The following is a 16544-nucleotide window of genomic DNA, read 5'->3' on the forward strand; positions in this document are numbered from 1 at the left end:
GAATGCTTTGGTGGTGTTTCCTGCTTGGCAGGGGGTTGGACTGGATGGCCCTTGTGGTCTCTTCCAACTCTATGATCCTATGATTCTATCAAATGGCCATGCTTTGCTACAGAGCATCATCATTCCATAAGTATCCATCCCTATACCACAGAAATTTTGATCTGGCAACTTGGCAACTTCAAGCGAGAACCAATCTTTTCACAACAAAGATTATTATTTTTGGAAAAAACAAGCAGAGCTAAGACATGCAGCTAAGACAATTAAAAATGGGGCACACATACCCCAGATGTTGGGCATCAGCTCTCATTGTCCCTGACTGCTGGCTGGGGCTGGTATTCAACAACATCTGGGGGACTCTAGGTTCCTCACCCCATGTTTTAAAAGAAAAGACAATAAGAATAATTTGTAAGCTTCAGTCTTTTCACTGTGAGTGTGAGAGCATTATTTCTGCAAAATTTAAACCCTACTACTTTATTCAAAGCAGTGAAACAGGTACTTGAGGCACTGTGAAAGGTTTCCTAAGATTAAACATGCCTAAATGTTCTTGCTGAAGTAATGGAAAGAAAACTGCTGTTTGGGAAAGAACAAAACATTGCTTGTTTAAATGGCACAGTGTCACCTGTTTTTGGTATCTGAAGAAGTGTGCATGCACACGAAAGCTCATACCAAAATAAAAACTTAGTTGGTCTTTAAGGTGCTACTGAAGGAATTTTTTTATTTTACCTGTTTTTAAAACTTCTTTTTGTTAGCTGGAGTTCCATTTCAAATATTGGTGACTTTGCTACCCTGCTTAGATTCCATGCTTATTCACAAAAGGGTAGCCTACAGTTATAGCCTGAAAGGTATGGAACCACTTCTTAGTTTGTTATGTTTCATGTGACTAATGGTTTCAGATGCTTTCCATAAAAACATGGGTAGCCAGAAAAGAGTTAACCCAGCTTTCTGCATAAGTAATAATACAGACCTTATCCTCCCATTTTAATTCATTCACTCAAGTTGGAAGAAGAAAACATGAGGCAATGGAAGTATTCAATAATACAGGTCATCTGCTTAGCAGAATGCCAAATTCAGCAGCAACTAGAAGAAATGCAGTGTCATAACAGCATGCCAAAAATTAAATGTGGATAATCCTGTGACATTTTTGTCTGGTTTTGTGCTTAGATATTCTGGAAACCTTGCTACATTTAGATACCAGGGATCTCTAAATTCTCACATCTATAACGTGACATGGTCTGCAGCCATGGCAGAACCCGCAGCTACCCACTTTCTTAATTTGCCAAGGGGCATTTAACAAAAGAGAGAGAGAGAGAGAGAGATTAGTATCACAGATGGATTGATAGAAGAAATAAGAGTATTTACTTTGAACTGCCTTCACTAACTGGCTGAGACAGATTCAAAATATTGATAACACAGGTATTTTAATAACATGATTTGATGTTGCATTTTTTTCTTTGCCAGTACCCCAGCAGGGAGCTTCAAGTGCTTTAGAAGCCACCTGAGTCATACAGCTGATGTTTCAACATCTGCTATGTATTTCATTGTTTGATTGGCATAAATTGTAATGAATAAACATTTTTCTTTCTTTAAATTAGAAATTGCACTAGCAGACCAAGGGGACTGCCATAGGTTTCCTGTCTCTCCAGACCTTGCCAAATTGTATATGGGACAATCTGATGATCACTGTAAGTGCAACTCTACTTACCTTTCATTTGGTAAAACAGTTAAAGAGGCAGATCTAAATCTGATTGAGTACTACATCAGTAATGCATTTGCCTCATTTACCCTGTGAACTGTAGTCTAACACCCATACCCAGCATAGAAAGCATAAGAAAAATGGGGAAAGGGGTTTATAAAATTAAAAACGGTAAGTTTTTTTCTTTTTTAAATTACCTGGATTAAATTAAAATTTGAATTTCTTAAAACATGGTGAATCCTAGCCTCTAAAAATTGGATTATATCTATCTAAAGATGCCTTCCCACTTGTGGAAAGCCTCCATGGCTCATGGAAAGGCTGGTTCCAACCCATCATACTGTATTGCTTCACTCAGTGAAGTGTGAATTTTGGATGGCTGTGTTTCGGCTTGCATATTATTTCAGAAAGTGCAAATTAGGTAACTTCACCTTTAATGTGAAATTAATTATCCCCCCCCCCCAAAATAAATTTCCTTAAGTGAGTGACTAGCTAATGGGTATATGATTTATTACCACCACTGCCACAAATTATTATACAGGTTTCTACGTGAATCAAATATTTTATTTCCAGGCCTTTTTGCTTAACAGCTTGCAAACAAAACCTACTCTTCAAGAAGGGTGACACTTACTCCTTCAAAAGGAATACATTTCCTTTTTCTTAAAAAAAAATATTTTTATTAATTTTCCAATTAAAACCAATTATATCACATTCAATATTTCAAATTATACACATATATATATCAATCAAACCGAATGTTATGCCAAATCATCTAAAGAATTTTTTATTTGGGTTCCCATGCTTCAAGAAATTGGGAATTCCTCGCAACTGTCCACTGCCGTCTTTTTTCTAAAGTTCAAATCGTCCTCCAAGTTCATAATAATCCAGATCTTCCCCTTACAGTCACATAGATGTTTTCCACTTTCATCCGATTGTTTCCCAGCTGCTGAGATAAATATCAAACAAAGTTTCACAGATGTTCTTTCTCCTGTGTGAGTTAATCAGTCCAGCCTCCCCATAAATCTTCTTAATGGAGCTCCCTGTTGCGTCGAAGCAGTTCGAAGCAGCGCCATTTTAAAAAGCTCAAATCACTTTCGTTTTCTCTCATAGCCATGAAGATTTACGATCATTATAGAATTTACAGCTTTTCCAGGCAGGAGACCCAAACATCAAACCATAGACTCTTGGTAAATTAATGGATCTCCTTGCCCTATAGCTGAACTTAGCTTCAGGTCGCTGCTCCAATTTAAAGTGCGTCACAGCTCATAAATCCTCCGAACGCGTCCAGAACTCCTTCCGTCCGACTAGGGGGGGGGCTTTTCTCATCGGCAACTCCACATCTTTAAAAAAATATGCTCAGTAACAACAGTTATAAAGTTCAACTCACACAGTCTTTTGCTTCTCTTTCACTCCAAACAAGCCAGGACATCGCGTCCGGGAAGGTACGAGGCAACAATATGAAGAAAAATAAAATAAAAACTCACTTCCCTTATCGCTCCGTCCCCATCAATCCTTCTTCCAGATGCAGTACAATCTTTGACTCCTCTCCCTCAGCAGCATAAATTTCTCAGCAGTAAGCAGCGCTTCTTCCCCTCCTTCTGAAGTATGTCCATAGATTTAAGCCTAATTATCTTCTTTAACCATGGAAATCCCCGCCATGCAGATTAGCGTCCGGGAGTCCTGGCCCTTGTAAGTGCTCAGCCCAAGCTCCCCCCACTCCAAAAACAGTCGGAGTGGGTCTGGGGGCATCGCGGGCCAGCGGCCCCTCTCCGTAACCCCCGGAGAGGGTAGGGGGTTGCCATTTACTCCCCTAGCAACCGCCAAATTCCTTACGAAGGTCAGAGAGATGGAAAACAGGTCCGCCATTCCTGCAGGCGGAAACCGGAACCGATAAAAAGGATGTGAGGGCGATCTGGCTGCGACATCTGTCACCCCATTGATCGCCAGGGTTGATTCGGCTGATCTGGCTGGCTAGGCGGGTGTCCCCTTCCTCCCTCACCGCTCCATGTGCGTCCCTCCCGAAGCTGCGCGCTCGGTGGAAGAGGACGACCTTCCCAGATAGAAGGAGTGTACCGTTCTTCGGTCAAGGGTATACGATAGCTGCGCTCCCCTGCTAGAACCTCCAAACAAAAGGAATACATTTCCACTGGGATGGCAAATATTTCACAGCTAACACAGCATTCATTTTGGACCTCTGGAACTGGCTCAGATGTAGCTCAGTTTCTTTCATATTAACTCATTCACAGCTCTGTAATTTCACAGCCCATTACCTCTAGTCAATTAAGCAGGTGAACAGCCTTATTGTAACCCTTGTGAGCCTACCTGTGTGAGGAGCAATAACAATGACAGACGTTCTCCAGTTACAGGTAGGTAGCCGTGTTGCTCTGCCGTAGTCGAAACAAAATAAAATAATTCCTTCCAGTTGGTACCATTACTTGCCCCAACAACATCAAACATACCATCTCAGGACTATTTAATTGTTCATCTTCTAACATTGTGTATGCCATCAAATGCCAACAGTGCCCTTCAACTCTCTATATTGGACAAACAGGCCAAACCCTACGCCAAAGGATAAATGGACATAAATCTGACAGGAACCACAAGACAGAGAAACCATTAGGAGAACACTTCAATCTCCCAGGACATTCTATACAAGATCTCAAAGTAGCTGTCTTATTACAAAAGAATTTCAGAAATTTGACATTTCAGACTAGAATTTCAGAAATTTGACATTTCAGACTAGAAAGAGAAATTGCTGAATTGGCGCTGTGGGTTAAACCACAGAGCCTAGGGCGGCAGTTCTAATCCCCACGATGCTGTGAGCTCACGTTGCTCGGTCGCAGCTCCTGCCCACCTAGCAGTTTGAAAGCACGTCAAAGTGCAAGTAGATAAATAGGTACCGCTACAGCAGGAAGGTAAACAGCGTTTCCGTGTGCTGCTCTGGTTCGCCAGAAGCGGCTTTGTCATGCTGGCCACATGACCTGGAAGCTGTACATCGGCTCCCTCGGCCAATAACACAAGATAAGCGCCACAACCCCAGAGTCGGTCACAACTGGACCTAATGGTCAGGGGTCCCTTTACCTTTACCAAACTTAAAACCATGGAAAGACCGGATCTGAATAGAGACATTGGAGTCTTATCTCATTATACAGTACATGATAAAGCTATTTTTAGCCATCTCACCCCTTGCTTTTTCCTGTAAGACCAACTGCAGTCGTTAACAGTTGTCAACAGGTTTACCACATCTATCAGCCAATCACCCATGCCCACCATCCTTCTGAGTAATACCCCTCCCCACCCTCTCACTATATATAAGGGTCTGGTGACTTCTGTTTCAGAGTATCTGAAGAAGTGTGCATGCACACGAAAGCTCATACCAACGACAAACTTAGACTTTCTCCAGAGAGAAATATACTCACATTCATATGGGCCTGACCTGTTTGCCAGAGAATAAAACACACTGGCCCAAAGGAAGCCTTTTTTTTAATGATCGGATCCAAATTCAGTATTTCAGAGAACTCTAGTCTGAATATTTCTGCACCATTCAGTCTTTGCTGCCGTATACTGTTTACGGCCCATTAAAGAACCATGAGATACTTACACCTGTGAGATTACTTTATATACATTAGATTGACAGAATCATTTACTTATGAATGGTTTAGCAGCCTTTTAATACATTTTGAAATTAGAAACTGTGCCAGTTTATACAAACAGAAACTTTGAACCTTATTTTTAAACATCAATAGAATATCTCTGTTACACTCAAGTGGCTTTCTAATAAAGTATGGCCAATGTGTTACATGTGCCTTTCCGAATGGTATCCTTGACTTAGAAAATTGTGAGCAACCAAAATGGCCACACTGATGTGTGTTGTAGTCCCAAACGTGTTTGTCAGAGAATACAACACAGAGGTCAAAGAAGCTTAACCTACACTCCTCCTGGATGGGGAAAAATACATTTGTTTTATTGTATTTTTAATATTTTGTTGGAAGCCCCCTAGAGTGGCTAGGGAAACACAGCTAGATAGGCAGGATATAAATAATTTATTATTATTATTATTATTATTATTATTATTATTATTATTATTATTACAACTACTACTTAAAGATCTACTTTTTTCATTTTCCTTGCTTTAATGAATTTCACTAAAGAGATCTGAAGGAGTGTGCATGCACACAAAAGCTCATACCAATGACAAACTTAGTCTCTAAGGTGCTACTGGAAGGAATTTTTTTAATATTGTTTCAACTAAAGAGATCAGTTTGCTTGATGTTCTTTGAGTGTTCTGGCAATCAACAGATTTTTTTCCCTTACTACATTAGGCTGCTTAACCAGGCATTGGCACAGAAACTACCTTGGCCACCCTTTGTTGTGAAAGAGATGGGGGAAGTGTGACCCTGGTTCTTGATCTTTCAGTCGCTTGATACCAAGGAGCATGGTATCCTCCTGGAGCGGCTGTCTGAACTGGGACTGGGATTCCACCTAGTCATCCACTCTCTGCTATGCAAATTCCTCTGAGAGGCTGTTCACAAGATAGGGATGTGGTGGAGGGCGGGGTACGGCCATGGTCACTTGGGATGGGGGAGAAGAAGGCAACAATGTTGTCGATCTCTTTCTGTTTAGCTCTGGCATATTTTAACACCTCTGCCAAAAACATTATTTTGGAATTTGCGGCTTTGTTGAGTACCAAACTAATTTATTATTTTTCTTTGTACCAGTTTCTCAATAGAACCTTTACAATAAATCATTTTCTAAATCAGAGTTCCATTTTACATAATTGAAAATAGTTAGCTGCTGTATTGCTGGTGGCAATGCAATTTACCAGAAAAATAAATTCTGTCCAATGCATTTAGTACTTCCACAGTGTGATCAAAGGTTTGCGGTATGAAAATTATCTGATGCTATTGACGTGAAACATAATGAGTATCCGAGAGCCATCACATCATATTTAATACAAACGACATGAAAGGTTTACCCAAGGCTCATGTCCTCTAGCTGGTTGCTATAATTGAAAGCATGCTATGCTGCACATTAAACAGAAAAACCCAAATTACACAGTGACAAGAGAACACTTCGAGTTAGGTGAAGCCAGAGAGAGAGAAATGACAATACAGGTCTAGCTCTGTGGCCTCACACTATAGGGAGGAATTAAAACCATAAATGGAAGATCACCCCCTCCCCATTTACAATACGTTCCTACTATATGGAAGCTTTACAGTGCAATTCTTTATGTATATTTCTTTGTATGTCAGTGATGGCTGGTTCCCATTGGGACTGGTAGGGCAGAGGTCAGGGAAGCCAACCATAGAGCCAATGTCAGAGCCAATTACAGGCAGAGCCAACTAATTCCAGTTTTGTCTCTGCTGAGCTTCACAAGTGTCCAACACCAAGAAGGAGGAAGTACCACCCCCTAGACTAGCTCTAAGTAAGAAGGTGGGGTTGGCTAGAGGCAGAAGAAGGCAGGTGGAGCAGTACCGCATTTGCCATAATGGACCACCCTCCACTGTTGTATATCTATTTAATTTTGAATTTACTTCCAATGCGTTCAATGTAAACATGTTTACTCAGAAGTAAGACCCACTGTGCTCAGTGGAACTTACTCCCTAGGAAGCTTACTTAAGACTGCAGCCTTAGTCTGATATTTTCCCATGATGTCTATCTTCACCACGAGGGCTGAACAGAGGAACATGACAATGTAGGCTCCTGGTCAACCTGCCTCTGAAGCATTAACCTACCAAAGTATATCATTGAAAGCACCAATAGTGCCTTGTGTTATCCTGTTGTAAGCCAGAAAATAGCTTTTCTCCTGAGTTTTGGCCAATAAAACTCAGAAAGTTAGGAGTTATTTATGATTCACATATTAGCTGTACTGTATTGTGCCCCAATTTTTTTGGGGGGGGGGAGCACCAGCTTGCAAAATCATCAGTTTCATAAAGGAACAGGCTACCATAACTTCTCTATTAGAAGCACACTCAAGGATTTACAGGGGTACACATTATCACATTAATTGTGGCGCCCTTTGGGCTACTGCCACACAAGGGTACAACCTTTTCAAATATTCAGCATTTAGAATATGCGGGTACAGAAGTGTCTCCAAAGCAGAAGACAAATCTTTGACACACAGGCAGTCATTGAGGTCATTACCTGCAGAACCGGGCAGACATCATCAGCCAGGAATGCCATTCCTCCTTTCAGTATCAGGAAGAAAAACCAGTGGGATGTTCTTCTGCGCTGCTGTGTTGGCATTGAACTGTCTGTAGTGGAAGAGGCTTTTAGAGTCCAGTTTTCCAGAGTATTTGATAGCTTCGGTGAAGAGCTTTGCCACCTTAAAACCTTGGCATTGGAGCTGTTCTGCTTCATAGAGGAATTTGGGGCGGAAAGAATGCAGAAGGTGCTTGGGTGGTTGGTATTTATACACTTGGGGGGCGGGATAAAAAGCATCCCACAGCTGGATTACACAATCTTCCTTGGGTGTCATCAGAATGCTTTAGGGATTTGTACCTTATGCTTTATTCTTACCTCCACTTTGGCCTCAAGAGTCTTTCCCACACTGAGGGGTCCACTTTTCTCTTCTCCTTTGGCAGAGGGAATATCCGGCAGGTTGGGGAACCTGGAATTGGCTATCTGCCGTCTTGCTTCTTCCTTCTCCTTTTTAATCAGCAGGGGCCTGGATACATGCAGTCCAGCTGCAAAGTAGGGACCCGACATCTGCACGATTTCCATTGCATAATCTCCCCTGAAGCCCCCCAATACACAAAAGTTGTGTGTTCCCAGTGATGGCAAACAAATGTGACCTGCAGAGCCGACTACAAAGACCATTTGCATCCCTGGGTGAAGCTAATGCACACCTGTAGGGATAATACAACACATGGGCTACCATAACTTCTCTATTAGAAGCACACTCAAAGATTTACAGGGGTACACATTATCACATTTATTGTGGCCCTTTAGGTCACTGCCACACAAAGGTAGAGAACCTTTTCAAATATTCAGCATTTAGAATATGCGGGTACAGAAGTGTCTCCAAAGCAGAAGACAACTCTTTGACACACAGGCATTCATTGAGGTCATTACCTACAGAACTGGGCAGACGTCATCAGTCGGGAATGCCATCCTCCTTTCAGTATCAGGAAGAAAAACCAGTGGGATGTTCTTCTATGCTGCCATGTTGGCATTGAAATGTCGTTTCCCCCGGAACTTGAGTACTCTGCCTGCTCCAGCCAGTTTATTGCCCAGCGTTGACACTCCTATGACTAGAACTAATTCTGTGAAGGATATATACAGAAGCAGTTCCTGTGTATCCTTCAGTGCGCTGTGCCTGGTAGCTCTGCCTGTGACCCCATGACCAATGCCTCATTAGAAAATGAGTGCTTTGGTTTGCTAGGCAGAAATGCCCCTGCAGGGTTGAACTAATGTGCTGTGATGTACACCAGAGGAACTCACCATAATGAAAACAGTTACTGCAATACTTACATTTTATTTGTAAGGACAAAGGAAGCAAGTCAGACTCACCAAAACATAGATTCAGAAATACAATAAAGCACATATTTTCCTCATATAAATTAGAACTGATTTAGAGAGGCAGTCAGCTAAGAAAAATGTATTCAGTTTCCCCCACATTTCACCATTCTTATTCATGTAAGCAGTTCCATTAAAAAAGGAGCCCTGAATGCTTCAGAAGCAGAAAATGGGTATATACTGAATGCAATTGTGCTAGGGGGCTTTACTTAGGATTACTTCTGTCATGGGATCGAGGAGAACAATGCATATTCTTCCTTGTTGCATCTATTACTTACTTCCATTATTACAAGCTGCAGAAATGGATAATGGTAGGGGAGAGATAGCCAATGTTTGCAGGACATACGGACAGTTCTACCTACACACAAACAGCAACAACTTTTCTCTCTGTAATTGTACATCAGAAGGTTAGTGTGAAATGGGCTGTATGTAGAGTTCTGTGAACTACTTTGCCTATATCCAGATACCAAATATATTCTCACTAACAGTTCACCCTTGTAATTGTAAACCAATGGCCAAGGAGAGATTTTGTCTATTCCCTGCAAGAAACTGCATTTGTGAACTGATCCTTTCACTGTCCATGGTAGTCATCATTCAAAACTTCTTTTATTTACATACAAAATAAATGGGTACTATATTGTGTGTCAAGGATCAGGTTAGCTGCTGTGAAGGTTAGGAAACTGCTGAAAAGAAACGGAAAACCCTTCCTCCATATTTTATGGTGGAATCTTCACAGAGCGAATTTGGGAACAAAAGAGTCCTCTTGAAACTGGTTAATTTTGCAGTGCGAATGCTTGCAAATTCAAAGCTGTATTTTCCAATCAATAGCACCATGCATAAACCAGGGAAATGTCTATAATGTACAAATTACCACCCCAGATGTAACATTTACTGGCTTAGCTTGCATTTTTTCATTTTGTGGGACTGAGTTATACCCAGTTACCATACATGACACAGGCGTGGCTGGATAAGTATTTGAGCTGATTTCAGTAAACCTATTTCATTCACCTGCAAGAAATTTGTATGACACTTGAGACCTAAAGCAGAATGACATCCCCACTGAAGTGTGTCTCACCCACAACTTATATTTCTTTAGATGCCTAGTAAAAACCCAACTCTGCCCCCCGCCACCAGGTTTTTAGAGGCTGATGGGTTATTATTTGCCAATTACGTTATTTATGAATATGGTGTCTTGCTTTATTTTTGTAAAACTCCTTGTGACCTTTCTTTGGTGAAGGACAGCATAGAAATCTCTTAATAAAGTAAATAAATAAATACAACAAACCCTTGTTTGCAGTACTGTTTTATGCATTTAGGCAAAGGTTTCCTCCAACAATGGTTACCTGTGTTAAGTTGCAACAGAAGCACACTATGCAGGTTCTAAAATACCCTTTAAATTACAATAACTAAACCTTTCTAAAGTGCAATGACATGCTAACATACAAGTCTGAAAGAAAATAGGGGGTTTTTTTAAGGGGAAAAAAGAGTGACCGTAGTGTAAACTTCATACCCTCGCTGGGCCACGAAAAAGGTTGATGCCTTTTTAAGTGGCATCCAATTTCACAGAGTTAAACCTTTCCAGTAAAATATTGCTTCATGTGAGACAGTAATACCAACGTCTGCATGGCCCTCTGAGAAAGCTGAAATTCAAGATAAGCCAAAGCTGTTGCTACTTGAATCATTGACGGTAGCAAACCACATTTTAAACAAAGGTTGAATTCAGTGTTTAAAAATGTGAGCCACAGGCAATAAATTAGGCAAAAGAAGAGAAATAATCCCAAGGGAATTCATGATGTACTGCAGACTTGCCATGCTTTTAAGGAGGCAGGGGGTTATCAAAAGAAAAGCTGTTTACATCCACACAAGGTTTTGAAGAAAATCCTAGGCAACTTTAGTGAGACATTTCCCAAGGAGATAATATAGACTGCTGAAAGGAGGAGGTACACACAGCACTGCACTTAAATTTCCCTTGAGAACTTCTTGGTAGAGAAGGTCAATGTCACATCCACAAGGAGGGAAAACCCTATTTTTTATCCATCAGGTTTCCTCTAACCATGGAGAGTTTCTGAATCAGCTCCTCCCGTTCCAAGCATAATTAGCAGAAGGTGATGTGGTGGGGGTGAGAGAGAAAGAAGGTTCTTGATACCATCTAGCTGAGTATTGTAGAGACTTACTGGCAGTGACTCCCAAGGTTTCATTAGAGTTGGAAGAGGCCATAAGGGTCATCTAGTTCAACCCCTGGCAAGGAAGGAATCTTTTGCTCCACATCGGGCTTGAACCCATGATCTGAAATTAAGAGTCTCATGCTCTACCGTCTGAGCCTAGACAGAGATCTCTCCTGGCAATACTTGGAGATGCTGGGGACTGAAACTGGGATCTTCCACATGCAAAGCAGATACTGTGCTGTTTGCATCTCCCTAAATATAACACTCACTAGGTGAGACCACCGCACTGGCTGTGCCTGCTGAGAATTCTATAGGCTCCCCTTGACACAAGCAAAGACGACTGGTCAAAAAGGCAAGAAAGGGAAAGAAGACCTGCTAACTGATTCTCCCCTCTGCCCTTATTTGTTTTCACTTCTTAGAGGCCAGTTTCCCCTAAAAATCAAGGGGAAATGGTAAGGCAAGACAAAAGACAAGAACATAAAGAATGGATCAGTCAGCAGTTACTTCAGGCATCCCCAAACTGCGGCCCTCCAGATGTTTTGGCCTACAATTCCCATGATCCCTAGCTAACAGGAACAATGGTCGGGGAAGATGGGAATTGTAGTCCAAAACATCTGGAGGGCCGAAGTTTGGGGGTGCCTGAGTTACTTCTTCACTGCATATTTGATTGAGCTTTCTTTCCCTGTTGGTGGGGGAATCTTCCAAATTCTCACATGCAGAGTTAGGTTGTTTTCATGTGATAAGATCAATGCCTACTTGGGCATTATATTTGTATAATATTCTAAAACTGTTTTCATTTTAAGACTTCTTTAACAAATTTATTCATCCTCCCAACTACAGAGCAATGTCAACTCTTAATGTTCAGTTTTGCAGATGGGCGAATTGATGCAGAAAGCAGCTTACCCAGGGCCACCCAATGAGTCTGGACCTGAGCTAGGGGATTTGAACCGAGATTTCCCAGGTCCAAGTCTAGCAAACGATTCATTGGACCCCACTGCCTCTCAGATCCAGATGCGGTTATGAGTCATGACCCTGTAAACAGGCCGAAAGCTCTTTGCTGTAGATAGGATAAATTAATCATGTGTATTTACTAGCACTGAAAATAAGTCAAATTCTTTGACTGAGCATTCAAAATTCAATCCCACTCCATTCTAAGGCTCCTATTTTATTAATAAAGAGGTATAGCTAGGGCTATGATCACAAAAAGCTTCACTGCTTTCACGCTCCTTCAAGACTATTTTAGCCTATTGCTAGGTAGTCTGCCTCCAGTATTATGGCCTTCCTTTTATACTGAAAGAAATAATTTGATATCACTTGATATGTCTGAACTATTTCTGGGCCATATGTGCATGATGATGCAATGAAATTCCAAGCTACTGCTATACTATTATAAATTCTGTCATAAGACAGTCACCAATGACACTAACTTAAATGTGGAGTAAATAGTGAAACAAAACAGATGTACATGGAAAGTAGCTGCTTACTCAAACAAAGCTTTTTGCAACAATCCATAGCAATCTTTATTGGGAAGTGGCACCTCTAATACAAATAGTAAAATTAAATCCCAACTAATCTTAGGAAACTGTCTCCTGTTGATCTGTTCCGGCTTTTTCATAGACAATTTATTATTTGCAGAATTCTGCAAATTATAGTAGAATATCATTTTCAGAATTGATTTGCTACAGATTCTGAAGGATTGGTTTTCAATACTAGTGTCAGCCCTCTCAAGAATCTCTGATATACACACTGCTTCTGTTCCCCAGAGATCATTTGGAAATGCTTTCATAAGACAGCAGGGATATTAACATAACCATCTTCCAAGACAGCACCCTAAGGCAATAATCTTATGCCCCATTAGGCTGCTTGAATCCCAGTAACTTCAATGGGCTTAAGTAGCCTGACTGCAAAGGGGATTTCAGCCAAGCAACTTACTTAACTGCTTCTACTACCGGTATAAGCATAGTGAAATCTCTTCATGCGGTATGCGCTGCTTTGTTTGAACTGCAGGTTATTAAGAACTTTGAACCAAGTACGTGCTATTAAGTAAATAATATTACAACTTTTTGTTTATTTTCTCTTATTTTGGAGGACACTACTGTTTCCTCATTGATTTCTTTGTGCCATTAAAAAGGACAATTACTAGAGCCAGGCCTATGTACAGTACAGTACAGTATGACAGGAAAGTAAATTACATGGGAAAGAAAGCCACAAGGGAAAGAATACCACAAGATACAGGAACTACAAATATAAATTGGGGGGAAAGGAAGCATGATTAAAAAAAAATCCCCATGAAAAATATTAAATTACCTCAAAACACCTGAGATCCATTATCTGGCTACTAGTCATGCTGGCTAGGTTCTACCTCCTCTGTCAGAGGAGGCACCTATGAATACCAGTTGCTGGAAACCACAGGTAGAAAGAGTCTTGCTTGTGGGCATCTTGCATGTTGGCCACTTTGAGACCAGGGTGCTGGCCTGATCTATTTTATGCAGATATCTATTTTTACATAGATATTACTACTTTAACACAAAAAATTAATACTGTTTTTATGGCTTGTCCTAGTAATTGGATTTCAGTCTAAATCAGTGGTTTCCAGTCTTTTTTTGGCCTTCCTCACCTAAGTATCTCTAAATAAGAATATAATAATAAGAATATAATTCTTATTATTCAAAAAGTGAACTACCAGTATATTCCGGCGTATAAGACGACTGGGCGTATAAGACGACCCTCAACAGTTCCAGAGTTTGGGATATTATCGCCATATAAGAAATACGACCCCGCGTATAAGACAACCCCAAACTTTTGAGAAGATTTTCCTGGGTTAAAAAGTAGTCTTATATGCAGGAATATACAGTATTCATGTGGAGGATGCCTAAAAGGGCATTAACTGTTAAAAACTCATTCTTGAATTGCCCCCCTTAAAAATCAAATCCCCCGCCCCCGTGGGGCATGTGCCCCATGTTGGGAACCACAGGTGTAAATTATCCTTAACAGTATATGTTATCCTTAAAGTTGCGTGTTTGCCCCATTGAATACTCTGGAATTTACTTTGGTGCAAACATGCATAGATTTGTAGCACCGTCTAAATCTAAATTCAATATGCTACAAACGGTACCTTTGGCAATTGATATAAATACTAAACCATTTTTACCTTTTCTTTGCTGCCGTTTGGGACTCGTATAGCGCCACTTTTGGTTCTGCCCTTGGAACATTTCGGGCCCGCTGCCTTCTCTTTCTGCTTGGTGCAACATCAATAATATCTGGGCTACCAAGTAATGAGTCTCTTCTGGGTTTAGCTACTAAAGAGAGAAGAGGCAGAAAATGACAAAATAGATTATCATTTATGGAATGTTATATGACTGTTTTACAAGTTATACTGCTCAGCACATAATTTTTCAGGCAAAACATAAATACATTCCATACACCCCAAACATAGCAGGTGCCACTAATAATAGCATTTGTGTTTCATACCTATTAATAAATACCCACATTCTGCTAAATCTCCCAAATACAGCTAATGGAATCCAAGTGAATCTGGTTTTACAACGATTCTAGCCATAGCATTTCTGTTTGGTAATTGGAGAATTTGGAAAGATTTTAGATTTTTGAAATAATAAAACAATGCATTAATCAGTTAATGGTAGCTCTATTCACTTGCTTAAACATCTTGGTTGGATCTACTGTTTCTTACAGCAATTTATTTCAGAAAGCACAGGCTGAAACTTGAACAGATCAAAGTTTGCAAGAGAAGAAGACAGGAAATTCATTCTCCAGATTTGGCGGTCTTGTTTTGCAAAGCAGCTGCATAGTGCATAATGTCATTTTTATTCCTCCCTAGGTGAAAATCTTAGAGCAGGTTTGCTTTTTTCTCCATCACTGTTTCATGAATTGGACCATTGGATGGGTCCAGTATTTACACAGTACTAATAACACAAAACTTTTAAAAGCAGATTGTGTAGTTGCATTCCTACACAGGCCATACTAATCACAAGTAAAAATAAATACAAGGGTATTGCCTCAGATTTTGTTGCTGCTGCTGCTGTGTTTTTCTTATAAAATTTAGGTTGAATGTATTGGGATTCCTATACATTACACACAAAATGAATGGTATACCGTAGCTGGTTTGGACATCCAAAGAGATTACAAAAATTACTCAAATATCTGCTTTTGGTGGTGCAGGGCATTAAGAATATGACTTTATCAAAACGTCTAGAAGCTTGACTATCAAAGACTTTGCAAATCAGTGATTATATAGATATGGCTATATTCCTAAACTCATCAACAGTGGTTTAGATGCAATTAGCCCTTTCTTGTTTGGGCTAGGAGCAGGGCTTCTCTCATTTTCTTGAATGCCCACCACAATTATAGGTCCTTCATGTTTTGCACATGATTCTAGATTTACAGAAGTGGGTGAATGGAAACGGGGTGGGGTGGGGTGGACTCCTGTTGTGTGTGTATGTGCAGAATGTTATCCATGGTTCTTTGGATCAAAGCCTATATTTCCTATTCCAAAAAGGTTTGCTTTACTTAGATAGACTCTGCTATAATGTTACATAGAACTTGTTAGGCAGCCAAGCTACAATTCCATTCACAATATCTTCCCAAAGATCTTAATTAATTCAGAGAAGTGCTTGCTATTAAGAAAGATTTGCTAACTAAAAAGATGCATTACTTTTTATAGCTAATAATAAACTTTATTTAATACCTCTTCAAATGAACAATGCAACTTCAAGAGGCGGGGGGGGGGGGTTGAAGTCAAGGTTATATGCGGTTAAAACCAGAACAAATGCTTCAAGTGAGAATTCACTGCCTCTCAAAAGTGAATGCACGATTCCACTAAATGTTTTCCTTTTGGAAAACCGCCATTAGAAAATCTGCAATGGCTTTGCTTTTATATATATTGTCAGGTCTGCAGTAAAGAGGAGGGAGAATTTTCCTGTATGGAGAGAGATCCCAGAATCCACTAGGATAATATGATAATTTATCACGGAGTGTTTATTTGTGTCATGATTACCTGAGATAACTGGCTCTAGTACAACTGGATGGTTTATGTTGCAGCAGCCAGTAAGTTGCTCATGCCACTGCAATTTAGAGTATATCTTCCAAACCACTTCAGCAGTACTAAATTCTGATGGGGGGAAGCAGTTGGGTGAGGAGGGAGGAGGCCAACA

General features: G+C 40.4%; 2 protein-coding genes across 2 annotated transcripts in view; both read right to left on the reverse strand.

Moving 5' to 3' along the window:
* VCAN (versican) overlaps nt 1-14564 on the reverse strand; it is a 230002-nt gene extending 215438 nt beyond the window's left edge. The window contains exon 1 of the mRNA XM_060280214.1: nt 14525-14564. The gene's annotated coding sequence lies outside the window, so the exon portion shown is untranslated. The remainder of the gene's footprint in view (nt 1-14524) is intronic.
* XRCC4 (X-ray repair cross complementing 4) overlaps nt 3610-16544 on the reverse strand; it is a 72104-nt gene continuing 59169 nt past the window's right edge. Inside the window, exon 8 of the mRNA XM_060280215.1 lies at nt 3610-14672. Within this exon, the coding sequence (XP_060136198.1) occupies nt 14521-14672 (152 nt within the window). The 3' untranslated portion in view covers nt 3610-14520. The remainder of the gene's footprint in view (nt 14673-16544) is intronic.

Source organism: Zootoca vivipara, chromosome 11 (genome assembly GCF_963506605.1).
Source record: "Zootoca vivipara chromosome 11, rZooViv1.1, whole genome shotgun sequence".
Classification (NCBI taxonomy): Eukaryota; Metazoa; Chordata; class Lepidosauria; order Squamata; family Lacertidae; genus Zootoca; species Zootoca vivipara.